Source organism: Chelonia mydas, chromosome 1, assembly GCF_015237465.2.
Source record: "Chelonia mydas isolate rCheMyd1 chromosome 1, rCheMyd1.pri.v2, whole genome shotgun sequence".
In the NCBI taxonomy this organism is placed as follows: domain Eukaryota; kingdom Metazoa; phylum Chordata; order Testudines; family Cheloniidae; genus Chelonia; species Chelonia mydas.
In genome coordinates this window covers 347,433,346-347,456,022 of record NC_057849.1, presented here as the reverse complement: position 1 = coordinate 347,456,022, position 22,677 = coordinate 347,433,346, and the positions used below count along the sequence as shown (strand labels likewise).

Here is a 22,677-nt window from a genome sequence, read left to right as displayed (position 1 = left end):
GGTAGTTGAAAGCAGCTATCAAATACCCCCTCATTCTTCTCTTCCATAGACTAAACATCCCCAGTTCCCTCAGCCTCTCCTCATAAGTCATGTGTTCCAGTCCCCCAATCATTTTTGTTGCCCTTCGCTGGACTCTCTCCAATTTTTCCACATCCTTCTTGTAGTGTGGGGCCCAAAACTGGACACAGTACTCCAGATGAGGCCTCACCAGTGTCGAATAGAGGGGACAATCATGTCCCTCGATCTGCTGGCAATGCCCCTACGTATACATCCCAAAATGCCATTGGCCTTCTTGGCAACAAGGGCACACTGCTGACTCATATCCAGCTTCTTGTCCACTGTAACCCCTAGGTCCTTTTCTGCAGAACTGCTGCCTAGCCATTCGGTCCCTAGTCTATAGCGGTGCATGGGAGTCTTCCGTCCTAAGTGCAGGACTCTGCACTTGTCCTTGTTGAACCTCATCAGATTTCTTTTGGCCCAATTCTCCAATTTGTCTAGGTCCCTCTGTATCCTATCCCTACCCTCCAGCGTATCTACCTCTCCTCCCAGTTTAGTGTCATCTGCAAACTTGCTGAGGGTGCAAACCACACCATCCTCCAGATCATTAATGAAGATATTGAACAAAACCGGCCCCAGGACCGACCTTTGGGGCACTCCACTTGGTACCGGCTGCCAACTAGACATGGAGCCATTGATCACTACCCCTTGAGCCCGACAATCTAGCCAGCTTTCTATCCACCTTATAGTCCATTCATCCAGCCCATACTTGTTTAACTTGCTGACAAGAATACTGTGGGAGACCGTGTCAAAAGCTTTGCTAAAGTCAAGGAACAACACGTCCACTGCTTTCCCTTCATCCACAGAACCAGTTATCTCGTCATAGAAGGCAATTAGATTAGTCAGGCATGACTTGCCCTTGGTGAATCCATGCTGACTGTTCCTGATCACTTTCCTCTCCTCTAAGTGCTTCAGAATTGATTCCTTGAGGACCTGCTCCATGATTTTTCCGGGGACTGAGGTGAGGCTGACTGGCCTGTAGTTCCCCGGATCCTCCTCCTTCCCTTTTTTAAAGATGGGCACTACATTAGCCTTTTTCCAGGCTAATCCACTTGCATGGCTTATCTTCTTGGGTGGGGGAGCAGAACAACAAATCTCTTTTGTGCTCTTTAATGCCCACCATAGTCCCACTACTGTCAATGAACCTTTCCCATTGGGGAGGACATTGCACCTTCTGTAGAAGATCAGCCCATCACCCTAATTAACATCTCTCTCCTGTCTGAAGGTTTACACATCACAGAGGCTCACAATGCACCCTCTCAGATGTTACCTTGCAGTGTGGGATACAGATGTTGCAAGTGAGAGCAATGCTGGCAGCAACTCACAAGTGTTCAAGAAGGTGTAAGCGCATTCTTAGAATTCTAATACCTATTTTAACAATGCCAACACGCAGGTGAGCCAGCCTGGTTCCAGCTGTGTATTTGTCAGTTTAGACACAGGGACATTGACATGAGCTAGCATCTAGTCTTCCAGCATCACAGTCCCGGCCTGGAAGAGTTTACAATATAAATGGTTACATGAGAGACTAGGTAATATATAAAATGTGCCAGGAAGGGGAGGGGAATGAAGAGAGACATCAATTGCAGAGATATGATTTCAGTGGTAAATTTAGGCAGAACTACATCTTGGCCGTTCAGGCTGTAGGGCTGTAACGATGCTGTGACATTTGGGCTCAGGCTGGAGCCGAGCTCTGGGATCCCATGAAGGGGGAGGGTCAGAGGGTGAAGCCCAGGGTCCACTCTGAACCCAAATGTCTACACTGCAATTTTTAGCCCTGCAGCCTGAGCCCCTCAAGGCCGAGTCAGCTGACCCAGGCCAGCTGCGTCCATTCTGCAGGTCTTTTATTCCAGTGTTGATGTATCCTAATAGTCTCATGCCTGGGTGCACCCAAACTTGCACCAGTTTTACTGAAAGTGTGATGTTAAATCAGTATAGTGAAACCAATGCACTTTGTGTGCAGACAATCTTACATCAGGCAAGCTAAACCAGCGTAAGCCAGGTTTAAACTAACACAAGAGTGTCTGCACTTGGAGTTGCATCAGTTTAACATCACACCTTTAGAGCTTGTCTATGCAGTAAAGTTGCACTGGTATAACTTGCCAATATCATTAAACCTGTACAAGATACTGTGTAGATACTCTTATTTCAGAATAAGAATGGCTGATTTCAGTTCTGGTCAAATAGAGTCACTCATATCAGAATAAGAGTGTCCACACAGTCTTTGGTACCAGTTCAACTATATCTGTTTCAGAGTCAATTCAAGTTATTCTTGGGCAACTTTCTCATGTAGACAACTCGTGTGTACAGACAAGTCCCAGTGAGAAGGCAAGATCAGGACAGACACCTAGATCTAGACCTCTTGATAAAAATGTCAAAAAAGGACAGGTGAGGAAGGAAGACACACTTATTGGTAGGGCCCTACCAAATTCACGGCCATGAAAAGCATGTCACGGATCATGAAATCTGTTCTCCCCTGTGAAATCTGGTCTTTTGTGTGCTTTTACCCTATTCTATACAGATTTCACAGAGGAGACCAGCGTTTCTCAAAGTGGGGGTCCTGACCCAAAAAGGAGTTGCAGGGGGGTCACAAGGTTATTGGGGGGGTCATGCTGTCTTCAGAGCTGGGTGGCTGGAGAGTGGCTGTTGACTGAGGGCCTGGTCTGCAGGCAGCAGCGCAGAAGTAAGGGTGGCAACACCACACCAGGCCGTCTTTACTTCTGCGCTGCTGCTGGCGGCAGATCTGCCTTCAGACTTGGGCTCCTGGCCAGCAGCTGCCGCTCTCCAGCCGCCCAGCTCTGACGGCAACGCCACCACCAGCAGCAGCGCAGAAGTCAGGGTAGCAGTACTGCAACCCCCCTGTAATATGCCTATAATTCCAACACCATGAAATTTCAGATTTAAATAGCTGAAATCATGAAAGTTATGATTTTTAAAATCCTATGACTGAAATTGACCAAAATGGACCATGAATTTGGTAGGGCCTTACTTATCGGTGATGTTGCAGTCCAGCATTGCTGCGGCACACAGTTGATAATTACAAGAGGTGGGTCAACATTGATACTTAGTTTATATAATCCAATTGAAAAAACAACTTTGCATAATGCACAACTATTTTAATTGAGTAACTATATAACCTTGTTGTGTAACTCATGTCCTTTCTTCCTATCGCCTATGTATGGTTTTGTTACTCAGTTTCATCATGTCATAGCTGAAACTAGATTGTAAGCCCTGTGGGCATTTTCATCTGTACTTGAGGGTGCTATAAAATAATACTACCAGGCAATGTTGGTGAGAGAGAATTATTTCCCTCAGGATGTTCTGTTCTCCTTTCTATTCCCCATTCTTATACTCCTTCTTCATAATATATGAGTGCTTTCCAGTTGTGCATTAAGTAATGTGACTGATGTTTGTAACGTGTGGTTCTTTTTTTCGTCATCCCCTCCCCAAGAGGAAACTAGTGTGTGCAGTTTAGTGTTTTGTGGTGATAGGCTTTAAAATAGAAATATTATTATATGTCCATGCTGCTCTGTGTTTATCTTAGAGAAGACAGGTCAAAGAAGTGTGCTTTGGAGTGGAAGGAGGTGAGGTTTGGAATAGTCCTTAGTTTATTCCATAATCTGGAACCAGATCCCAAGAAAATTCTGTCTCCTGCGCAAACCAAATTCATAACGAGACTGAACAGATCCATTGTTCCTGAGGAGTAGAGTTCTCAACCACAGTCCTCATTTTGGAGTGTTAATCGATCTTTAGGTCTCCTGGGCAAAGACCATTGAGCAACTTGAGGATAAAGACTGAGACCAGGAATTTGATTTGATATTCTGTGTCAGAGTCGAGAAAGGAGGAAAAGTGTGACATGCTCATGGTAGCCTGGATTGCTGAGGAGATACACTGGAGTGTTTTGTACTTGTTGGAATTTCTTAAGAGCTGATGGTTTCATGCCCAAGTAGATTGCATTGTTGTAGTTCACATGGGAAGTGATAAAGGGTGCATAACTGAGGCCAAGTCATCCATCTGCCAGGATGGGACGGAGGCCCTAGCCAACCAAAGATGGTAGGAAGCGTCACTTGTGGATGCTGCTGTGTGAGAGCTCTGTGTCAGCAAGGAATCCAGGAGCCTCCTAAACTATGGAATGAAATGACCAATTGCTGGCATGAACGTGTAACCAAAGGAGACTGCATAGTGACTGCAAACTTCCCAAGATTCCTTCCTTTGTTGACAGCATCACCTCTGCCTTTGTGTTCAGCTTCAACCAGCTGTTCTTCATCCAGGAGTTGACCTTGGCTAAGCATTGTGCTCTCAATGCAGGTCTACAACAGAAACATTTACTGATATAATGTCAGTTAGGGATGTGATTTTTTGTTTTAAACAATATTTTTATACCAGCAAAATCCCGAGTATTAGATCCAGTTATCCAGCAAAAAAGTGCTTTTGCTAGTAGCTAGCTTATTTAGTTTAGGAAATTGGTATAAGCCAGTTTCTCTCAGTCTTTCCTGACAACTGTACCCCTTTCAGGAGTCTGATTTGTCTTGCATACCCCCAAGTTTCACCTCACTTAAAAACTACTTGCTTACACAATCAGCCGTAAAAATACAAATGTGTCACAGCACACTATTACTGAAAAATTGCTTACTTTCTCATTTTTATCAATTGGACTATAAATATTGTACTTCATTTCAGTGTATCGTATATAGAGCAGTATAAGCAAGTCATTGTCTGTATGAAATTTTAGTTTGTACTGACTTTGCTTGTGCTTTTTATGTAGCCTATTGCAAAACTAGACAAATATCTAGATGAGTTTATGTACTCCTTGGAAGACCTCTGTGTACCCCCAGGGATATGCGTATCCCTGATTGAGAACCACTGGTATAAGCTATCTGCAAGCAAAAGCAAATATTTTGGCCCATTAGAACAGCGTTTCTCAAACTGGGGGGACGGGACGGGACGGGTATTCTCAAATACCATACCATGCCACCCTTACTTCTCCGATTCTGCTGGTGGGCGGTGCTGCTTTCAGAGATGGGCACCCGTCTCCGCTCTGCCTTCACAGCTAGGTATTCCATAACAACAAGACCATATTGATTTTGTCACTTCCCTAAGCAACAGCCTTGTTGTCATGGAATGTGGTCTACCACTTTTGTAGTGTATTGTTGAAGTCGGCCAGCCCTCCCTCTAACACCGGGGGGAGGAGGGGGAAATAGGTAGCAAAAATAAAAAATGTACAGTATTGTAATTTCTGAAATAAGTAAATTCATTTTGTTAAAACAATGGATCGTTTTGTTGTACGTGGTACGAAAAGGGGAGCTGAAGCCATCATAGATGGTGGAAAACAGGAGTCATAACTGTGATAAAACAACCCCAACCCCCCGCCCCCAAAATACTGCAGTTCTTATTTGGCATTTGGATTTATTTACATTGGCTCAGAAGACAATTCAAGTCCCCAGTGTGTTTCATGCAGTGAAGTTTTGGTTAATAACAGCCTAAAACCAAATAAACTCCAGCGACATTTACAAACAAAACACCTACGTATGTGGAGATGTCTGTGGAATTTTTTGAAAGAAAACTTCATGAACTTGAGCAACAAAAACGGTTATACATAAATGAGAAACTATGACAGCCAAAACTCTGGAGGTGTCTTATGCTGTTTCACTTTTAATCTCTAGGGCAAAAAAGCCTCACAACATCGCTGAATCTCTCATTCTTCCTGCAGCTAAACAAATGTGTGAGATTATTGATTGGCAAAGATGCTGCTGCTCAGCTGAGCTCTATTTCATTATCAGACGGCACAGTGAGTCGTTGTATTGAGGATATGTCCGATGACATACAAGATCAAGTGGTGGAAAGGATTAAAAAGAGCAAGTTGTTTACATATTGATGAATCCACCAATGTTTCGGGGCAGCACAGTTACTGATCTACGTTTGCTACATTTGGGAAACACAGTAAAAGAAGACTTTTTTTTCTGCAAAGCACTGCCAACATATACTAGGGGAGAGGAAATATTTAAGTTCCTTCACACCTTTATAACGGGGGAACACATTAACTGGAACAGCTGTGTCGGGATATGCACTGATGCTGCGAAAGCTATGTCTGATACTAAGAGTGGGTTTGTTGGCAGACTTAAAGAAAAAAGAAAATCCAATGAAGTGAGCTGTAGCTCACGAAAGCTTATGCTCAAATAAATTGGTTAGTCTCTAAGGTGCCACAAGTCCTCCTTTTCTTTTTGCGGATACAGACTAACACGGCTGCTACTCTGAAACCAGACTTAAAGAAGTGGCCCCAGAAGCCCAATGGACACACTGCATGATCCACAGGGAGCCTCTGGCTGGCAGGAACATGGATCCCTATGTTAAATCAATTTCGAGTAAAGCTGTAGCAATCGTTAATTTTATTAAAGCAAAGCTGCTGAATTCCTGACTTTTTAATGGTCTCTGTGGAGAAATGGGATTGGAGAATCAGCACTTTTTACTACACACACACAGACTCACTGGCTGTTGCGGGGAAGAGTTCTAACCTGTCTGTTTAAATTCAGAGATTAGGTGCATTTGCTTCTGATTGAAGTGGATTCTACCCTGAAGAAGCATTTAAGTGACATCAGATGGTTGGCAGCACTCTCATATCTAGCAAATATTTTGGAGTGTTTAAATTCATTGAATGAGTCACTACAAGGAAGAGAAACAAACATTCTCAAACTCAACAACAAAATTAATGCCTTTACTAAAAAACGAGATCTTTGGCAATCACAAGTCAGCAACAAAAATTTACAGATGTTTTCAACACTGAACAATCTCCTGGAAATCTCATCCAGTGATGCCACTGTTGGAGAGATAAAAGAACACGTAGCTGAACACCTGTCTACACTGAACAGGTAGTTGCTGCTTGTCACTAGGTGCTGCATATTTGAGGTGACAAAGCATCCCCATGGATCCGTACCTTGATGACTAGTTTCCAAAAGCACCATTTCCCTAAGGGTTCCAGCTGGTCCTTCAGACAGAATTTGCCTTTTTTCCCATCTGTAGGGCCAAGTCTGAACCTGGAGAAAGCCTTGTGTTTGCTCCAAGTCAGAGGGTAGAATTCATAGGAGCTGTCCTGGATTCTGTCACATGGCAAGGCTTGTCCCCAGCTTCCAAACACACACTGCCTTGCCCAGTCTCCTTTAAATAGGTTTGTTTTTCAAACATAAACAAACCAAACACAAATTGCTGCTTAGCTCCCCCTTCTCAGCTAGCTCCCTTCTCCTTCTATAGCACTGGTCCCAGGGCTGCCTTGCTGAGCCCCACCAGAGGAGTTAGCTCTACTCTGTTTCTGTTCTCTTCAGAAACAGCCTGTCCTAATGACTCCCTCCTTCCTGCCCCTGATAGGACTTTATAGCTCCAGGTGTAGCCATGCCTCCTTTAATTGATCAGTTCTCGCTCCAGGATTGAGCCGTGCTGTTTCTCTTTCTCAGCCTCCACCTGAACCCAGGCTAACTCTTGTTCCAAACCTACAAACTGCTTAATAATCTTCCCTCCTCCAGCTCTTGTTGATTCCTCTTTAGCTGCTCCCGCAAACCTTGCAGATGGTCGGGAGCTCTCTCGGCCCTCTGTGCCTTTGGCTCTGTCAATGTATCATGAAGAGGCAATAGTCTCTCTGGGGTCAGGACTGACTACTTTACCCAGAGGTGCATCTTCACTGCAGAGTTAAGTCCTGTTACCTACACTAGAGTTAACCTAGCCTGGGTGACAGCAGCCGTACTGTGAAATGACTCTCCAGCTGCTGGGTCCAGATCAGGGCTGCACTCCCTCAGGTGAGGCACTAAGACCTCTGGGGCATATCCCAGGGTTCTTCGAGCTGCATCAAGCTGAGCCACTCTACAAATTCTGTCCCAGTGAATTGTGGGAGAACTCGTCTGTCACTGCTGAGTGCACACGGGGAATTCTGGGAAGGATTAGTAGTACACAAGTGGTGTCCACTTGGCAGGGTGGTCATGCTAGCAGCTGATGAGTTGTGCTATGCAAGCTTCGGCCTCTGCCTCCTGGCAGGTCAGCCAACTCGAGGGGAACGCACCGCATCACTCAAGGCAAGCAGGTCTCTGTGTGAAAGGGAACAGACTCAGGGGCAATGCTATAAAGACAAGCTGTGGTAGGGGCTAGTTATAAGGCTGATTTTTGACACCCTTCCACCATATAACTGTTTTTAAATGTCCAGTTAGTCCCACTGACAACCAGAACAGGTTCTGAAAAACAGGAGTAAATGGAATAACTTTTCTTTATATTAAAAGCCTTTAAAAGAGCTTATTTTAAAATTTATTGCAAAATGTCTAGTTTATTTGTGTCCCTCCGTCTGCCTGATGAAATCCCATTACATCACAACTTGAAACCAATACTAGATTTTTAGACTGGCTTGTGCAGCAGGTAGTTTTCAAGAGTAATATTAATCATGTTTAAGATACTGCCATTAATCAAAAATTAGATCCAAGTCTCTGTTGTAGGCTGGGATGGAGAAAAATGAACCAGTGGTGAATGTATTGTACTGTGGCCAGCAGGGTGCAGGGAGAGAACGAGTGAAGACAGTTTTATTCATACCGAAATTATAAAGGCTGCTGGACAGTATTGGGCAGTGCTAGTCAGGGTCTCTTGCACAACATGGGGGCAAGTAGCAGCTTCTTCCAGGGCAGAGGTAAATGTGGCAAAAAGTGAAGAAGCTGTGGTAGTGGGTAGGTGCCCTGCTGCACACCTAAGCTCTGTCACAGGAGAGTGTGGAAATCTGCAAGGTAGTCCCCTCCTCCAGTAAGTTCTCTGCTACTGCTGGTCAGCTGTGCCCCACACTCCTTGCCAGCCACAGCACATTCCCTCTTTTCCCCCACCAACTGCCTAAAGTCTGCAGGAGCCTGACATGGAGCACTCAGAGAGAAATTCATATTGGTTCATTAACCACTGGAATAATTTACATAGGGATGTGGTGGACTCTGTTGCTTGAAGTCTTTAAATCCAGGTTGGATGTCTTTCTAAAAGCTATGCTTTAGCTCAGACAGAAGTTATGGGCTCGATGAAGGAACCACTTGGTGAAATTCTGTGGTCTATGTTCTGCAGAATTAGATAGAATAGAACAGGGGTTCTCAAATTTCATTGCACCAAGATCCCCTTCTGACAACAAAAATTACTACATGACCCTTAGAGGGGGGACCGAAGGCTGATCTCGCTTGAGCCCTGCTGTCCCGGGGGGAGAAGGGGTGCAAAGACGAAGCCTGAGCCCCGCTGCCCCGGGCAGGGGAGCCGGACCCGAAGTCCAAGTCCCGCCACCCAGGGCTGAAGCCCTTGGGCTTTGGTCCCAGGTGGTGGGGCTAGGGCGTCAGCTTCAGCCCTGGGCAGTGGCGCTCAGGCTTCAGCTTTGGCCCCGGCCCCAGCAAGCCTAACGCCAGCCCTGGCAACCCCATTAAAATGGGGTCCCGACCCACTTTGGGGTCCCGACCCACAGTTTGAGAACCACTGGACTAGATGATCCAAATGGTCCCTTAAAATCTTTTAATCTAGTTACTTGGAACCTTTGGCTGACAAATCAGTGACATCTTATTGAACTCACTTCAATGTGTCGGGTGAATTATGAACAATTCATTTGCACTCAACCAAAAGTGTATGTGGCATTGTTTGTCATAAGTGACATGGCGCTGTGTAGTGGTTTCAGCTACAACTACAAAGATACTGGTGTCATGTGTCGCTTGTAGGCTGTGCATGTCAGGGACAGATTCTTCCTATGACAATGGCAAAAGCTACGGGAGCGTTATAGGAAGTTTCTTGTCTCCCTTTAGTAAGGTTGCAACCAGGCTCCCAAGTCAAGGCTGATTTATCATCTTGAATTAATTTAGGGAAGTCCTCTGGCCAGGACCCCTCTGGCCTTATGATTTATGAGTCTATGCTTGTAACTTGAAAAACAGTTTCATATTTGCTAAATGCTAACGTTAACTCTCAAGGGGAAGTGGATTTTTCCCTTCTGATAATATGAATGAAATTGAACATATTCATTCCAGTAGGAGAGATTATAACATAGTTTCTTTCTGCTGCATTTTGAAGTGTCTCTGATACTTTATTGAAAGCTGAGTAAAGCCAGACCTTGGGAATCCCTTGGTAAATAATTTTCAGCATAGTCTTGAAACAATCATTATGATTTATTTACACCAGGGTAGCTCCCTCAGTACCCCGTTAGGATTGGGGGCAGTTGTTCTGGGTGCTATACAGATATACAAGAAGTAGTCGTGGCTGTCCTCAAAGAACATGCAATCTAAAGAAAAGATGTAACAAATGAATGTGACAAACAGGAAGAGGGATGGGGGAAAGAAAGGATGAGGAGGTAACAGCATTGAGGCCTCTCGTTAGCTGCATGCTCAACTTGATATTTCTAAATTCTTTGCAAGTTTAAATAAATAAATGTCAGCTCTCCCCAACTGATATTCAAGCTGCCATTGTTAGTTGGTGGATTTGTTGTGTGAATCACAGCAGAGTTGGATTTGGAGGAGGGCTTTGAAGAAGGCTAGTTTTCAAACAAAAATATTTTTTCTAGGGCTGACAATTAATTGCAGTTAACTCATGTGATTAACTAAAAAATTAATTGCGATTAAAAATTTATCATGATTAATCGCACTGTTAAACAGTAGAATATCAATTAAAATTTATTAAATATTTTTGGATGTTTTTCTACATTTTCAAATATAGTGATTTAAATTACAACACAGAATAGAAAGTATACAGTGCTCACTTTATATTTATTTTTTATTATATATGCACTGTAAAAATGATAAACAAAAGAAATAGTATTTTTCAATTCACCTCATACAAGTACTGTAGTGCAATCTATTTATCGTGAAAATGTAACTTACAATTGTAGATTTTTTTTGTTACATAACTGCACTCAAAAACAAAACAATTTAAAACATTAGAGCCTACAAGTCCACTAAGTCCTACTTCTTGTTCAGCCAACCACTAAGACAAACAAGTTTGTTTACATTTACGAGAGATACTGCTGCCTGCTTTTTATTTACAGTGTCACCTGAAAGTGAGAACAGGCATTCGCATGGCACTTTTGTAGTCGGCGTTGCAAGGTATTTATGTGACAGATATGCTAAACATTCTTATGCCCCTTCATGCTTCGGCCACCGTTCCAGAGGATGTGCTTCCATGCTGATAACGCTTTTTTAAAAAAAACCGTTAATTAAATTTGTTATTAAACTTCTTGGGGGAGAATTGTTTGTCTCCTGTTCTGTTTCACCCTCATTCTGCCATATACTTCATGTAATAGCAGTCTTGGATGATGACCCAGCACATGTTCGTTTTAAGAACGCTTTCACAGCATTTTTCACAAAACGCAAAGAAGGTACCAATGTGAGATTTCTAAAAATAGCTTCAACACTCGACTCAAGGTTTAAGAATCTGAAGTGCTGTTCAAAATCTGAGAGGGATGAGATGTGGCGCATGCTTTCAGAAATCTTAAAAGAGCAACACTCAGATGTGGAAACTACTCTTGATTAGCACCACCAAAAAATAAAATCAACCTTCTGCTGGTGGCATCTGACTCAGATGATGAAAATGAACATGCGTCGGTCCGCTCTGCTTTGGATCATTATTGAGCAGAACCCATCATCAGCATGGACGCATGTCTTCTGGAATGGTGGTTGAAGCATGAAGGGACATATGAATCTTTAGTGCATCTGGCACATAAATATCTTGCGATGCTGGCTATAACAGTGCCATACGAACACCTGTTCTCACTTTCAGGTGACATTGTAAACAAGAAGCGGGCAGCATTATCTCCTGCAAATTGTAAGCAAACTTGTTTGTCTGAGTGATTGGCTGAAGTAGGACTGAGTGGATGAGTAGGCGCTAAAGTTTTACATTGTTTTATTTTTGAATGTAATTATTTTTTGTAAATAATTCTACATGTGTAAGTTCAACTTTCATGATAAAGATATTGCACTACAGTACTTGTATTAAGTGAATTGAAAAATACTATTTCTTTTGTTTTTTACACTGCAAATACATATAATAAAAATTAAATATAAAGTGAGCACTGTACACTTTGTATTCTGTGTTGTAGTTGAAATCAATATATTTGAAAATGTAGAAGACGTCCAAAAATATTTAAATAAATGGTATTCTAGTATTAACAGCACGATTAATCATGATTAATTTTTTTAATTGCTTGACAGCCCGAGTATTGTCATAATTAGCATTAAAAAAATAGCAATGTGTCTCCATCATCGAAGCTGATGGAGAGAAAAGCATGCTGATGGATAATATTTTCAGCCTCAAAGCCAGTATAAAATGGGTCTCCCTTTTTGCTAGAGAATAATCTACGTGTGAACAACTGTTACATTGGACCTACTGTCCTTTTCACAGGAAAAAATATACATTCCAGTTGGTTGGAGAAGGGAGATTTTCTAGGAGAATTGACTCCTGAAAATGTTGAACTTCAGCACAATAATATGTGTCCTGATGGTCTGAGTTCTTCTCTTGCTAATCAAGAGTATAGTCCCTGTTCTACATCCCCTCCCTTCTGACCAAGTTCATGTGATGCTTCTCAAATCCTCAAAGGAAACTACACACTCGGCAGACCCAGTCCATACGGTACTTCTAACTTGTTTTGGGGCATGTGCTGTTATAAGCTGAAGGTTTTTTATCACATATGGAATTATTCCCATAAAGGCCGTCACCTGTGTCTTGGTTGGGTTAGCACGAAGCAGGGTCTTATTGTAATAAACTGAGAGGTTTCTCAGTATACGTTGTCTTTTCTCGAGAGCGTCAAAATCCTTCTCCTGTGATGTAATGCATAGATTGGTGTATCTATTGAAGAGGATTGGTTCCAACACACTGCCCTGTGGGAGGCAATTTCCTGTGACGTAATGCATAGATTGGTGTATCTATTGAAGAGGATTGGTTCCAACACACTGCCCTGTGGGAGGCAATTTCATTGTCATCTCTAGTGGGTCTGTTTCTTGCAGTTTTACATAAAAACATCTGTTCTCCAGTTCTCCAGAAGAGATTGGATGAGCTGCACTAGGCAGTAGTTGTGTGTGATATCGTAGACTTTGTCAAGCAAGTTATGGTGGTTGACTGTATCATATGTTGCTGATAGATCTATGAACATAGTGCCTGTTATCATCCCTCTCTCAAATCCATCTTCTCTGTGCTGAGTGATATTTAATATTTGGCCAGTACAGGACTTGCCTGATCTAAATCTGGCTTGTTCGGCATTAGATGCTGTTCGGTATGAGGTGAGAGGCAATAGAGAAGAAGAAGCAGCAGAAGAACCAGCTTTGTGCCAACAAGATACGGGTGACGGCCTTTCACCTACACCATCAAGAAGCCAAGCGGAAACTAAACATCACCTGGGATGGAATCCCACTGGCTGAACCCCATCCAAACCCTGTCTACCTGGGGGTGACATTGGAATGGACACTTTCCCTCAAAGTACATGTAGAGAAGACAAAAGGGAAAGTTGGCGCCCATCAACAACATCCTTTGAAAATTGGTCACCTCAGTTACTTTGCAAACTGCTGCTATTGCCTTGTGCTACTCCATAGCAGAGTATGCATGCCCAGTGTGGAAACGATCTGTCCATGCTAAGAAACTAGACTCTGTTCTAACCAGCAGTTGTCCTGGAATAACAGGATATCCAAAGCCAACACCAAAGGATAACCTGTACTTACTGGCTGGCATTGCGCCACTTGATCTGAGGAGGAAGGTGGCAAGCCAAAGGGAAAGATCATGGCAGATGGAAGATCCAAGGCATCCATTATATGGTCATATAGGAGTAATCAAACTCCTTAAATCGTGAAAGAGTTTTATAACCAGTGTTATGCCTTTGGGTATGACAGCTGGCAAGGCACAACTGAGGTTATGGAATGAAAGACTATGTGCAGTCGGACGCACTAAAATAGATGTGGAACCCCAGAAAGACCATCCCAGAGGGGATGACACAGACTGGTCAATGCAACAATGCCTGAACTACCTGTGCATGCAAACTGGTAGATCAAAGACTAATATGATCAAATGGGGCTACTCTAATGACACAAACATATGTGAGTGTGGTGCAGACCATGGACCACCTGCTTGTTTGCCGACTCTTTGGGGAAACCTGTATGAAGGGGGACCTCACTGCAGTGATGAAAAGAGCCATCGCTTGGGCATAGTTCTGGTAAAAGATCTCGTTTGTGACAAGGGTACGAGAAGAAGAAGATGCCCATAAACCTTTATTGGCTGGAAATGGATCAGTACATATAGTTTTATGCACATAACACTTCATACAGTGAAAATACTCTGACACGTAAAAACGTATGCAAAGAAATACTTATAAAAGATTAACTAACTGGTGCTGTTAGGATAAATTTGTAGGCCCAATTATCACAACTGTAAGCTCAACTGTGAACAGTGAGTGAAAGTTCACAAAATGTCACACTAATCTATAACAATAAATGTTGATGGGGTAAAAAGTGTAAAAAGGAGACAGAAAAAACAGAACTAGTACAAACAAAAAAGGCCTACTGAAATAACTAGAGGACTGTGTTAAGGTCATGTCTGGTAAACAAGCTTCAGAGGGGTAGCCGTGTTAGTCTGGATCTGTAAAAGCGGCAAAGAGTCTACAAGGTGCCACAGGACTAACAGACGTATTGGAGCATGAGCTTTCGTGGGTGAATACCCACTTCGTCGGATGCATGCAATGGAAATTTCCTACCTGCCTCTGGAAATTTCCACTACATGCATCCGACGAAGTGGGTATTCACCCACGAAAGCTCATGCTCCAATACGTCTGTTAGTCTACAAGGTGCCACAGGACTCTTTGCCACTTTTTCTGGTAAACAAGAAAAGTGTGTGACTGAAAGTTAATGAACCAAAATTGGTGTATCAGAAATTAGATCTAATTGGTGAATAAAATAATGAGGGGATGGGCTATTCTTTGCATCACCCCCATTTGGAGTCCTAAAAGAAAAGACTTCAGGGTAAATCCAAATCAAGAAGAGAAACAACTACAACTCTGGCTAACTAAAAGATGGGAGAACAGGAAGGAGTGAGCTTCACCATCATGGCTGCCACCCCCACAGTCTCCTGGGGCCCTGGGATCCACTGTTACATTGTTGGGCCTTTGTCCTCCTTATCCTGAGATGTTCTGATCAGACCTGGCCAGAGAGAGGGACCCAGATGCCATTGCCACCTTCGCTGACTCTGGTTGAATCCCAAACACAACTTTGTCTTCTCTTCCTCCCCCCCACACACATTCTGTGTGTTTTCCTTCCCCACCTTATTTTTCCTCTTCCTCACCTTTTGCCTTCTGTATAATTTGCAACATGGCAGTAAGCCTGTAACCAGAAAGAGGCAGCCAGATGCAGTGCCCTAAACAGCCTGGTAGTGGGAAAAGTTTGCTGGGTCTTGGAGTGGCTGATAGGATCATGTGCTTGGCCTGAGTTTCTCCAGCAGTGACTTTTTTGTGAATGAGAGTCAACACCAGAGACAGAAGCTGTGTTTACTATCTTTGCTGTTCATTTCTCTCCCCTTTTGTGTGTTTTTGTCTTGTTCTGTCTTTAGGAAATGGGTTCGGCCTTTAACAATGGCAGTGACAACAACTCCAGCCCATCTCACCTAACTTCTCTTTTCCCCAAGGAAGATGGTTATTACCATCTTTAATACCATCTGAAACATCCCCGCTCTTTGGCCTCACCATCACTCTCACAAAGACACGGGTCTTGTTACAACCAGCTTCTCATTCCAATGCCACAGCACCAGCCATCTTCATCCAAGGCACACAGCTGAAAATTGTGGATCAATTCAAGTATTTGGGCAGCACCATCTTAAGTGATGGTACCCTTGATAAGGAAATTTCCTGAAGAATTAGTAAAGCCAGCCAGGCCCTTGGCCGACTCCGAACAAAAGTCCTTAACCAACACAATATTCGTCTCTCCACCAAATTGAAGATCTACAATGCAGTGGGGAGCTGAGGCAGGGCAAAGAAAGAAGGGTCATCCTTATAAGCACTTCAAAAATAACCTGAAGAGCTGGCATCCAGTGGGCTGGCATCAATCTTAAAGAACTGGAGCAAATGGCTCAGAACAGGACTCACTGACAGTCTCAGCATATCACAGGTTTGAGCAGGATCGAGGAAATCATCTCCACGCTGCACGTGAAAGGCGCCACAGAACTGCATCATCAAACATCATAGATATAGACTTCCCATGCCCTCAGTGTGGCCAACTCTGTGCATCAGGGTTCTGACTTCGCAGTCATATAGGATCATAGAATATCAGGGTTGGAAGGGACCTCAGGAGGTCATCTAGTCCAACCCCTTGCTCAAAGCAGGACCAATCCCCAATTTTTGCCCTAGATCCCTAAATGGCCCCCTCAAGGATCGAACTCACAACCCTGGGTTTAGCAGGCCATTGCTCAAACCACTGAGCTATCCCTCCGTAGCCATAGATGAGAACTGAGACAATATCATCATCATTGTCAGCAATAGACTGCCAACACTACCTGAATGACTGTCAGATTCAGGGTGTGTGTGTTCCTTTTAAACACTTGGCCCAGCCAATGGAACAAGAGATGTTGTTAAAACAAAAGCCTTATTTAATGACTTTACATTTCATATGTGTTAATGTTTTTCCTTCTCTTTTTGTATCTTTAATAACAAGTTTAAAAAAGATGTTTAAAGTTGTGCTTGCCATGGTACTAAGCAGTCTGAAGTTTCTATATGCTAAACCTCGAACCTTGGGCAGTAACAGGGTTGTTAACATCTTTTTCTCTTTGGGCCCATATATTCCATCTAAATCAATACAACAGAGCTTGGAATCTATGAGTATGTATAGTGTCTGTGGATGCTGATTGTCATGTTCTGATCTGGCCTTTTTGATGAGGTCGCACCCATGCACCAGTTCCCACTGGTAAATAGCTGGGCCTTCATCACAAAAAACTGAATACCGCTACGCACGTTGTGTTAAGTGTCTTAAAACCATAGGAGAGAGCATCTATTTCCTCCCTATATCCTACGTTATCCCTTTTGCTGTAATGGATGCGGTAGTATCCCCCATCCTGCAACATTCCAGCCAACCCTGTAACTGCTCTTCACTCCTGCTTCACCCTCCCACTTCCAGCCCTTCTCTTCCCCTTTCTGCTGCTCAGGACTCCCAGCCTCACCAAAATGTGGGTGTTTGGGTCCAGAAACTGATGATGAGCTCCTAGTTCAACTTCCTACTGTCAAGGGATCTTCAAACAGTGCAGCTGCTGCTGTCTGCAGCCAGGCTGGGAGAGGAGGTGAAGTGTCCCTTTGCTATCTCCTTGGAGAAGCTGGGGATATACAGTGTCATGCAGAGCCGGGATGAGGAAATATGACTGAACTCGAAGGCAGACAGCTTATTAAAAGGGAAAGTGATACAAACAACTACTAGAGATCACTGGGGTGAAGGAATGGGCATGGGGCACTTCTATTGAACTGCCCAGGAGTCACCTGTGGTCAGCTCGAGGGAACAGAGGAGAAAGGTAATTTATTATGTTCTCAGATGTTCCTTTTCTCTTTCCTGGGTGGGTGGGTGCTTCAGAATGCCCTCTGACAATGGCAGCCCAGCTGGAGCACAGTGCCGAGGTGATCAAAGTGCTGAAGAATGGAGGAGCACATCTGGATTTCAGGACTCGGGAGGGAATGACAGCACTTCATAAGGCCATCCGGTGCCGGAACCACATTGCTCTGATGGTGAGTCCATGGGAAGGTGAGATGTGCTGGCAGGGCCACCTGGCCCTAAAGGGGTCAGACTGAGAAGGGGAGATCTGGGGCACTCCTGTCCCTTCCACTTTCCTACTACTCCCAGGATGCATGCTGCCCTCTCCTTAAGTTACCCTGCTTTCCTGCCATCCCTCCTCCCCTCCTTTGTGTATGGTCTGGGTAAAACCTAAGTTGTCTGCAGCCAGGATGTTGTCTTCAGACCTCTCTGAAACACAGTGCACGGCTGTTTATAACTAATTGTAAGCTGGCTAAGTGAGCTCTGGGATGGAGTGAGTCCTGCACTCTGCTAGGGCTAGAGATATATATCCCCTCCCTTCCCCTGCAGGTTTTGTACTGTGTTGTTCCTGATCTTGATCTTTGTAACATTCAGACCCCAGAGAAATCCCCAGTGAATCTTGCACTCTTCCCGCAGACACTCTTAGACCTGGGTGCCTCCCCGGACTACAAGGACAGCCGAGGATTAACTCCTTTGTACCACAGTGCCATGGTTGGAGGAGACCCATACTGCTGCGAGCTTCTGCTTCATGACTATGCCAAGGTGGGCTGTGTAGATGAGAATGGCTGGCAAGAAATCCACCAGGTAAGTCTAGAAGAGTGGCATGATGGAAGCCACTTAGATTAGAGCCTTATATTTTATGGTTGTCCATGTGAATGTATTCTTAAAATAGGCATCCCCAGAGTAAATGCTTTTCTGTTGTGGTAGATTGGGTTTTCCCCAAATGAGAGTTCTCCCCATACCCTGGCATTTCACTCTGAGGACAGCCAGGACACCCATCGCTAGCATGAGAAACAAGATGCTTTTTACTGCATTAGTCAATACAGAGATGCCTTTAACCTGTGGTCTTCATTGCAGGTCTTTGCAGTTGCCCGTTGTGACACTGGAATCACTATATAGACCAGAGTTAGAAGGGAGAAACTACTCAGTAACCTAGAGATTCTGGCTTCCTGTCATTGTCCTTCCCCTTCTGTATCTTAGGGCTTGTCTTCACTAGGAAACTACACTGAGTTAGAATAGATGGGGTTTACCCAGGAGCAGCTGACGCAACATTGACCACACTGGCTACAAAGTTGTGGTCAGTTTTGTGTTAGTTAACATGACTCCGCAAGGACATAGTTCTCGAAACATCTCTGTATTTACTAATTATTTCTTGTGTCTTGTAAACAAGACATGAGAAGTAAGTCTTCTGCTCTACTGCACACTGATTAGGCCTCAGATGGAGTATGGTGTCCAGTTCTGGGTGCCGTAGGAAAGATGGGAACATATTGGAGAAAGTCCAGAGAAGAGCAACAAAAATGATTAAGCATCAGAGGGGTAGCCATGTTAGTCTGGATCTGTAAAAGCGGCAAAGAGTCCTGTGGCACCTTACAGTCTAACAGGCATATCGGAGCATAAGCTTTCGTGGGTGAATACCCACTTCGTCAGATGCACATCCGACGAAGTGGGTATTCACCCACGAAAGCTTATGCTCCAATATGTCTGTTAGTCTGTAAGGTGCCACAGGACTCTTTGCCACTTTTAAAAATGATTAAATGTCTAGAAAATGTGACTTATGAAGGAAGATTGAAAGAATTGGGTTTGTTTAGTCTGGAAAAGAGAAGACTGGGGGTGGGGGGGAACATAACAGTTTTCAAGTACAGAAAAAGTTGTTACAAGGAGGAGAGAGAAAAATTGTTCTTGTTAATCTCTGAGAATAGGACAAGAAGCAATGGGCTTAAATTGTAGCGAGGGCGGTTTAGGTTGGACGTAAGGACTAAATCGCCTAGACAGGTTGTGGAATCTCCATCATTGGAAGTTTTTAAAAGCAGATTAGACAAACACCTGTCAGGGATGGTCTAGATAATAATCCTGCCATGAGTGAAGGGGACTGGACTAGAAGACATCTCAAGGTTCCTTCCAGTCCTATGATTCTATGATTCTGTGATGTAATTGTTTAGTGAGGATAAGACCAGAGGAGTATGGGTCTGATGTTTGCTGCTGGGTGAAAGGCAATTGTTAAAATCTGAAAGGTGTTTGAGAACAGAACAGCTATGATTTGCTTGGCCTGGCATATTCTGTACCCTGCCATGTGGCTGTATTCAAAAGCCATTTCCAAATTACTTTCAAATCTGTGTGAATGGGTCCAAAACTTTCCTGTTCTTCCTTATCATCTTTCTCTTTTTCTCTGTTTCATTGTTTCTCTGTTCCTTTCTGAGTAGGCATGTCGCTATGGCCATGTGCAGCACCTGGAGCATCTTCTCTTCTATGGAGCCGACATGACTTCACAGAATGCCTCAGGAAACACAGCGCTCCATATCTGCGCTCTCTATAATCAGGTGAGGAGAGAGACATGAGGCAGGTGGGCACCAGAACAGGGGACACACGGCTGTAGTCACCAGGGCAGGGGGCATACAGACCAACAGGGAGGGGACTTGGGGATAGAGAATACATAGGCTTGGATATATCCTCTTGCTGTTATTCCTAAACTTAGAGCTGGAAAAGAGTTGTTGGGTCCAATTTAGTTCTCTGTCCTTGACCAATGCAGGATTGACCCATTTGTACATGTTGTCCAGTCTAATTTGAAATTTCCCAAGGGATAGCTCTCCCGGCCCTTCCCATGGGGAGATGATTCCGCTGTCTAATACATACCATTGCCAAGGAATGTTTCCTGATATTCTGTGTGACTTTTTCCTTCATTGCTCCAGTTAAACCCCTGGTATGCCAAACGAATGGTGGAAGAGCGGCAGGGGTAGAGGCCTCCATCGTAAAGCAGGAGGGGATAGTTCCTTTCTAAATAGCTCTGGTGTGACCACATCTGGAATATTATATTCAGTTTAGAGGCCCTCAATACCAGAAAGATATGATAAACTAGAAAAAATCTATAGAATAGCAAGTGAACTGCTTGGAGGACTGCATTCTCTGGAGAGATGATACAGAGTTGCAATCTTTTAGTTTGTTAAAAAGTAGTGAGGAAACTAGTGCTCTTGATTTAATCGCAGTTAACTCATTCGATTAACTCAAAAAACTTAATTGCGATTTAAAAAAACTAAGCCCAGTTAACCACAGTTTTAATCACTGTGTTAAACAATAGAAAACCAACTGAAATTTATTAAATATTTTGGATGTTTTTCTACATTTTCATATATATTGTATTCTGTGTTGTAACTGAAATCAAAGTATATATTATTTTTGACTACAAATATTTGCATGATAAAAATAATAAACAAAAGAAATAGTATTTTTCAATTCACCTTATACAAGTACTGTAGTATGATCTCTTGTGAAAGTGCAACCTACATATGTAGATTTTTTTTGTTACATAACTGCACTCAAAACAAAACAATGTAAAACTTCAGAGCCTACAAGTCCACTCAGTTCTACTTTTTGTTCAGCTAATTGCTAGGACGGACAAGTTTGTTTACATTTACAGGAGATAATGCTGCCCTCTTTTTATTTACAATGTCACCAGAAAGTGAGAACAGGCATTTGCATGACACTTTTGTAGCTGTCATTGCAAAGTATTTACATGCCAGGTATGCTAAACATTTGTACGCACCTTCATGCTTCGGCCACCATTCCAGAGGACATGTTTCCATGCTGATGACGCTTGTTAAAAAAAAAAAAATGTGTTAATTAAATTTGTGACTGAACTCCTTGGGGAGAATTGTAATGTCCCTGTTCTGTTTTACCCGTATTCTGCCATATATTTCATATTTTAGCAGTCTCAGATGATGACCCAGCACATGTTGTTCATTTTAAGAACACTTTCACTGCAGATTTCATAAAATGCAAAGAAGGCACCAATGTGAGATTTCTAAAGATAGCTGCAGCACTTGACCCAAGGTTTAAGAATCTGAAGTGCCTTCCAAAATCTGTGAAGGATGAAGTGTGGAGCATGCTTTCATAGAATCATAGAATATCAGGGTTGGAAGGAACCTCAGGAGGTCATCTAGTCCAACCCCCTGCTCAAAGCAGGAACAATCCCCAACTAAATCATCCCAGCCAGGGCTTTGTCAAGCCTGACCTTAAAAACTTCAAGGGAAGGAGATTCCACCACCTCCCTAGCTAACGCATTCCAGTGTTTCACCACCCTCCTAGTGAAAAAGTTTTTCCTAATATCCAACCTAAACCTCCCCCACTGCAACTTGAGACCATTACTCCTCGTTCTGTCATCTGCCACCACTGAGAACAGTCTAGCTCCATCCTCTTTGGAACTCCCTTTCAGGTAGTTGAAAGCAGTTATCAAATCCCTCCTCATTCTTCTCTTCCGCAGACTAAACAATCCCAGTTCCCTCAGCCTCTCCTCATAAGTCATGTGTTCCAGCCCCCTGATCATTTTTGTTGCCCTCTGCTGGACGTTTTCCAATTTTTCCAGATCCTTCTTGTAGTGTGGGGCCCAAAACTGGACACAGTACTCCAGATGAGGCCTCACCAAAGTCGAATAGAGGGGAACGATCACGTCCCTCAATCTGCTGGAAATGCCCCTACCTATACATCCCAAAATGCCATTGGCCTTCTTGGCAACAAGGGCACACTGTTGACTCATATCCAGCTTCTCGTCTACTGTAACCCCTAGGTCCTTTTCTGCAGAACTGCTGCCTAGCCATTCGGTCCCTAGTCTGTAGCGGTGCATGGGATTTTTCCGTCCTAAGTGCAGGACTCTGCACTTATCCTTGTTGAACCTCATCAGATTTCCTTTGGCCCAATCCTCTAATTTGTCTAGGTCCCTCTGTATCCTATCCCTACCCTCCAGCGTATCTACCTCTCCTCCCAGTTTAGTGTCATCTGCAAACTTGCTGAGGGTGCAATCCACACTATCCTCCAGATTGTTAATGAAGATATTGAACAAAACCGGCCCCAGGACCGACTCTTGGGGCACTCCACTTGATACCGGCTGCCAACTAGACATGGAGCC

At 43.6% G+C, this 22,677-nt stretch overlaps 1 protein-coding gene across 2 annotated transcripts in view; it reads left to right on the top strand.

Annotated features, from left to right (window-relative positions):
- SHANK3 (SH3 and multiple ankyrin repeat domains 3) overlaps positions 1 to 22,677 on the top strand; it is a 755,611-nt gene that overhangs the window by 220,904 nt on the left and 512,030 nt on the right. For both annotated transcript variants that reach the window (XM_043522025.1, XM_043522029.1), the window contains exons 7-9: positions 17,604 to 17,755; positions 18,198 to 18,365; positions 19,982 to 20,098. In XM_043522025.1, coding sequence (XP_043377960.1) covers positions 17,604 to 17,755; positions 18,198 to 18,365; positions 19,982 to 20,098 — 437 coding nt within the window. The remainder of the gene's footprint in view (positions 1 to 17,603; positions 17,756 to 18,197; positions 18,366 to 19,981; positions 20,099 to 22,677) is intronic.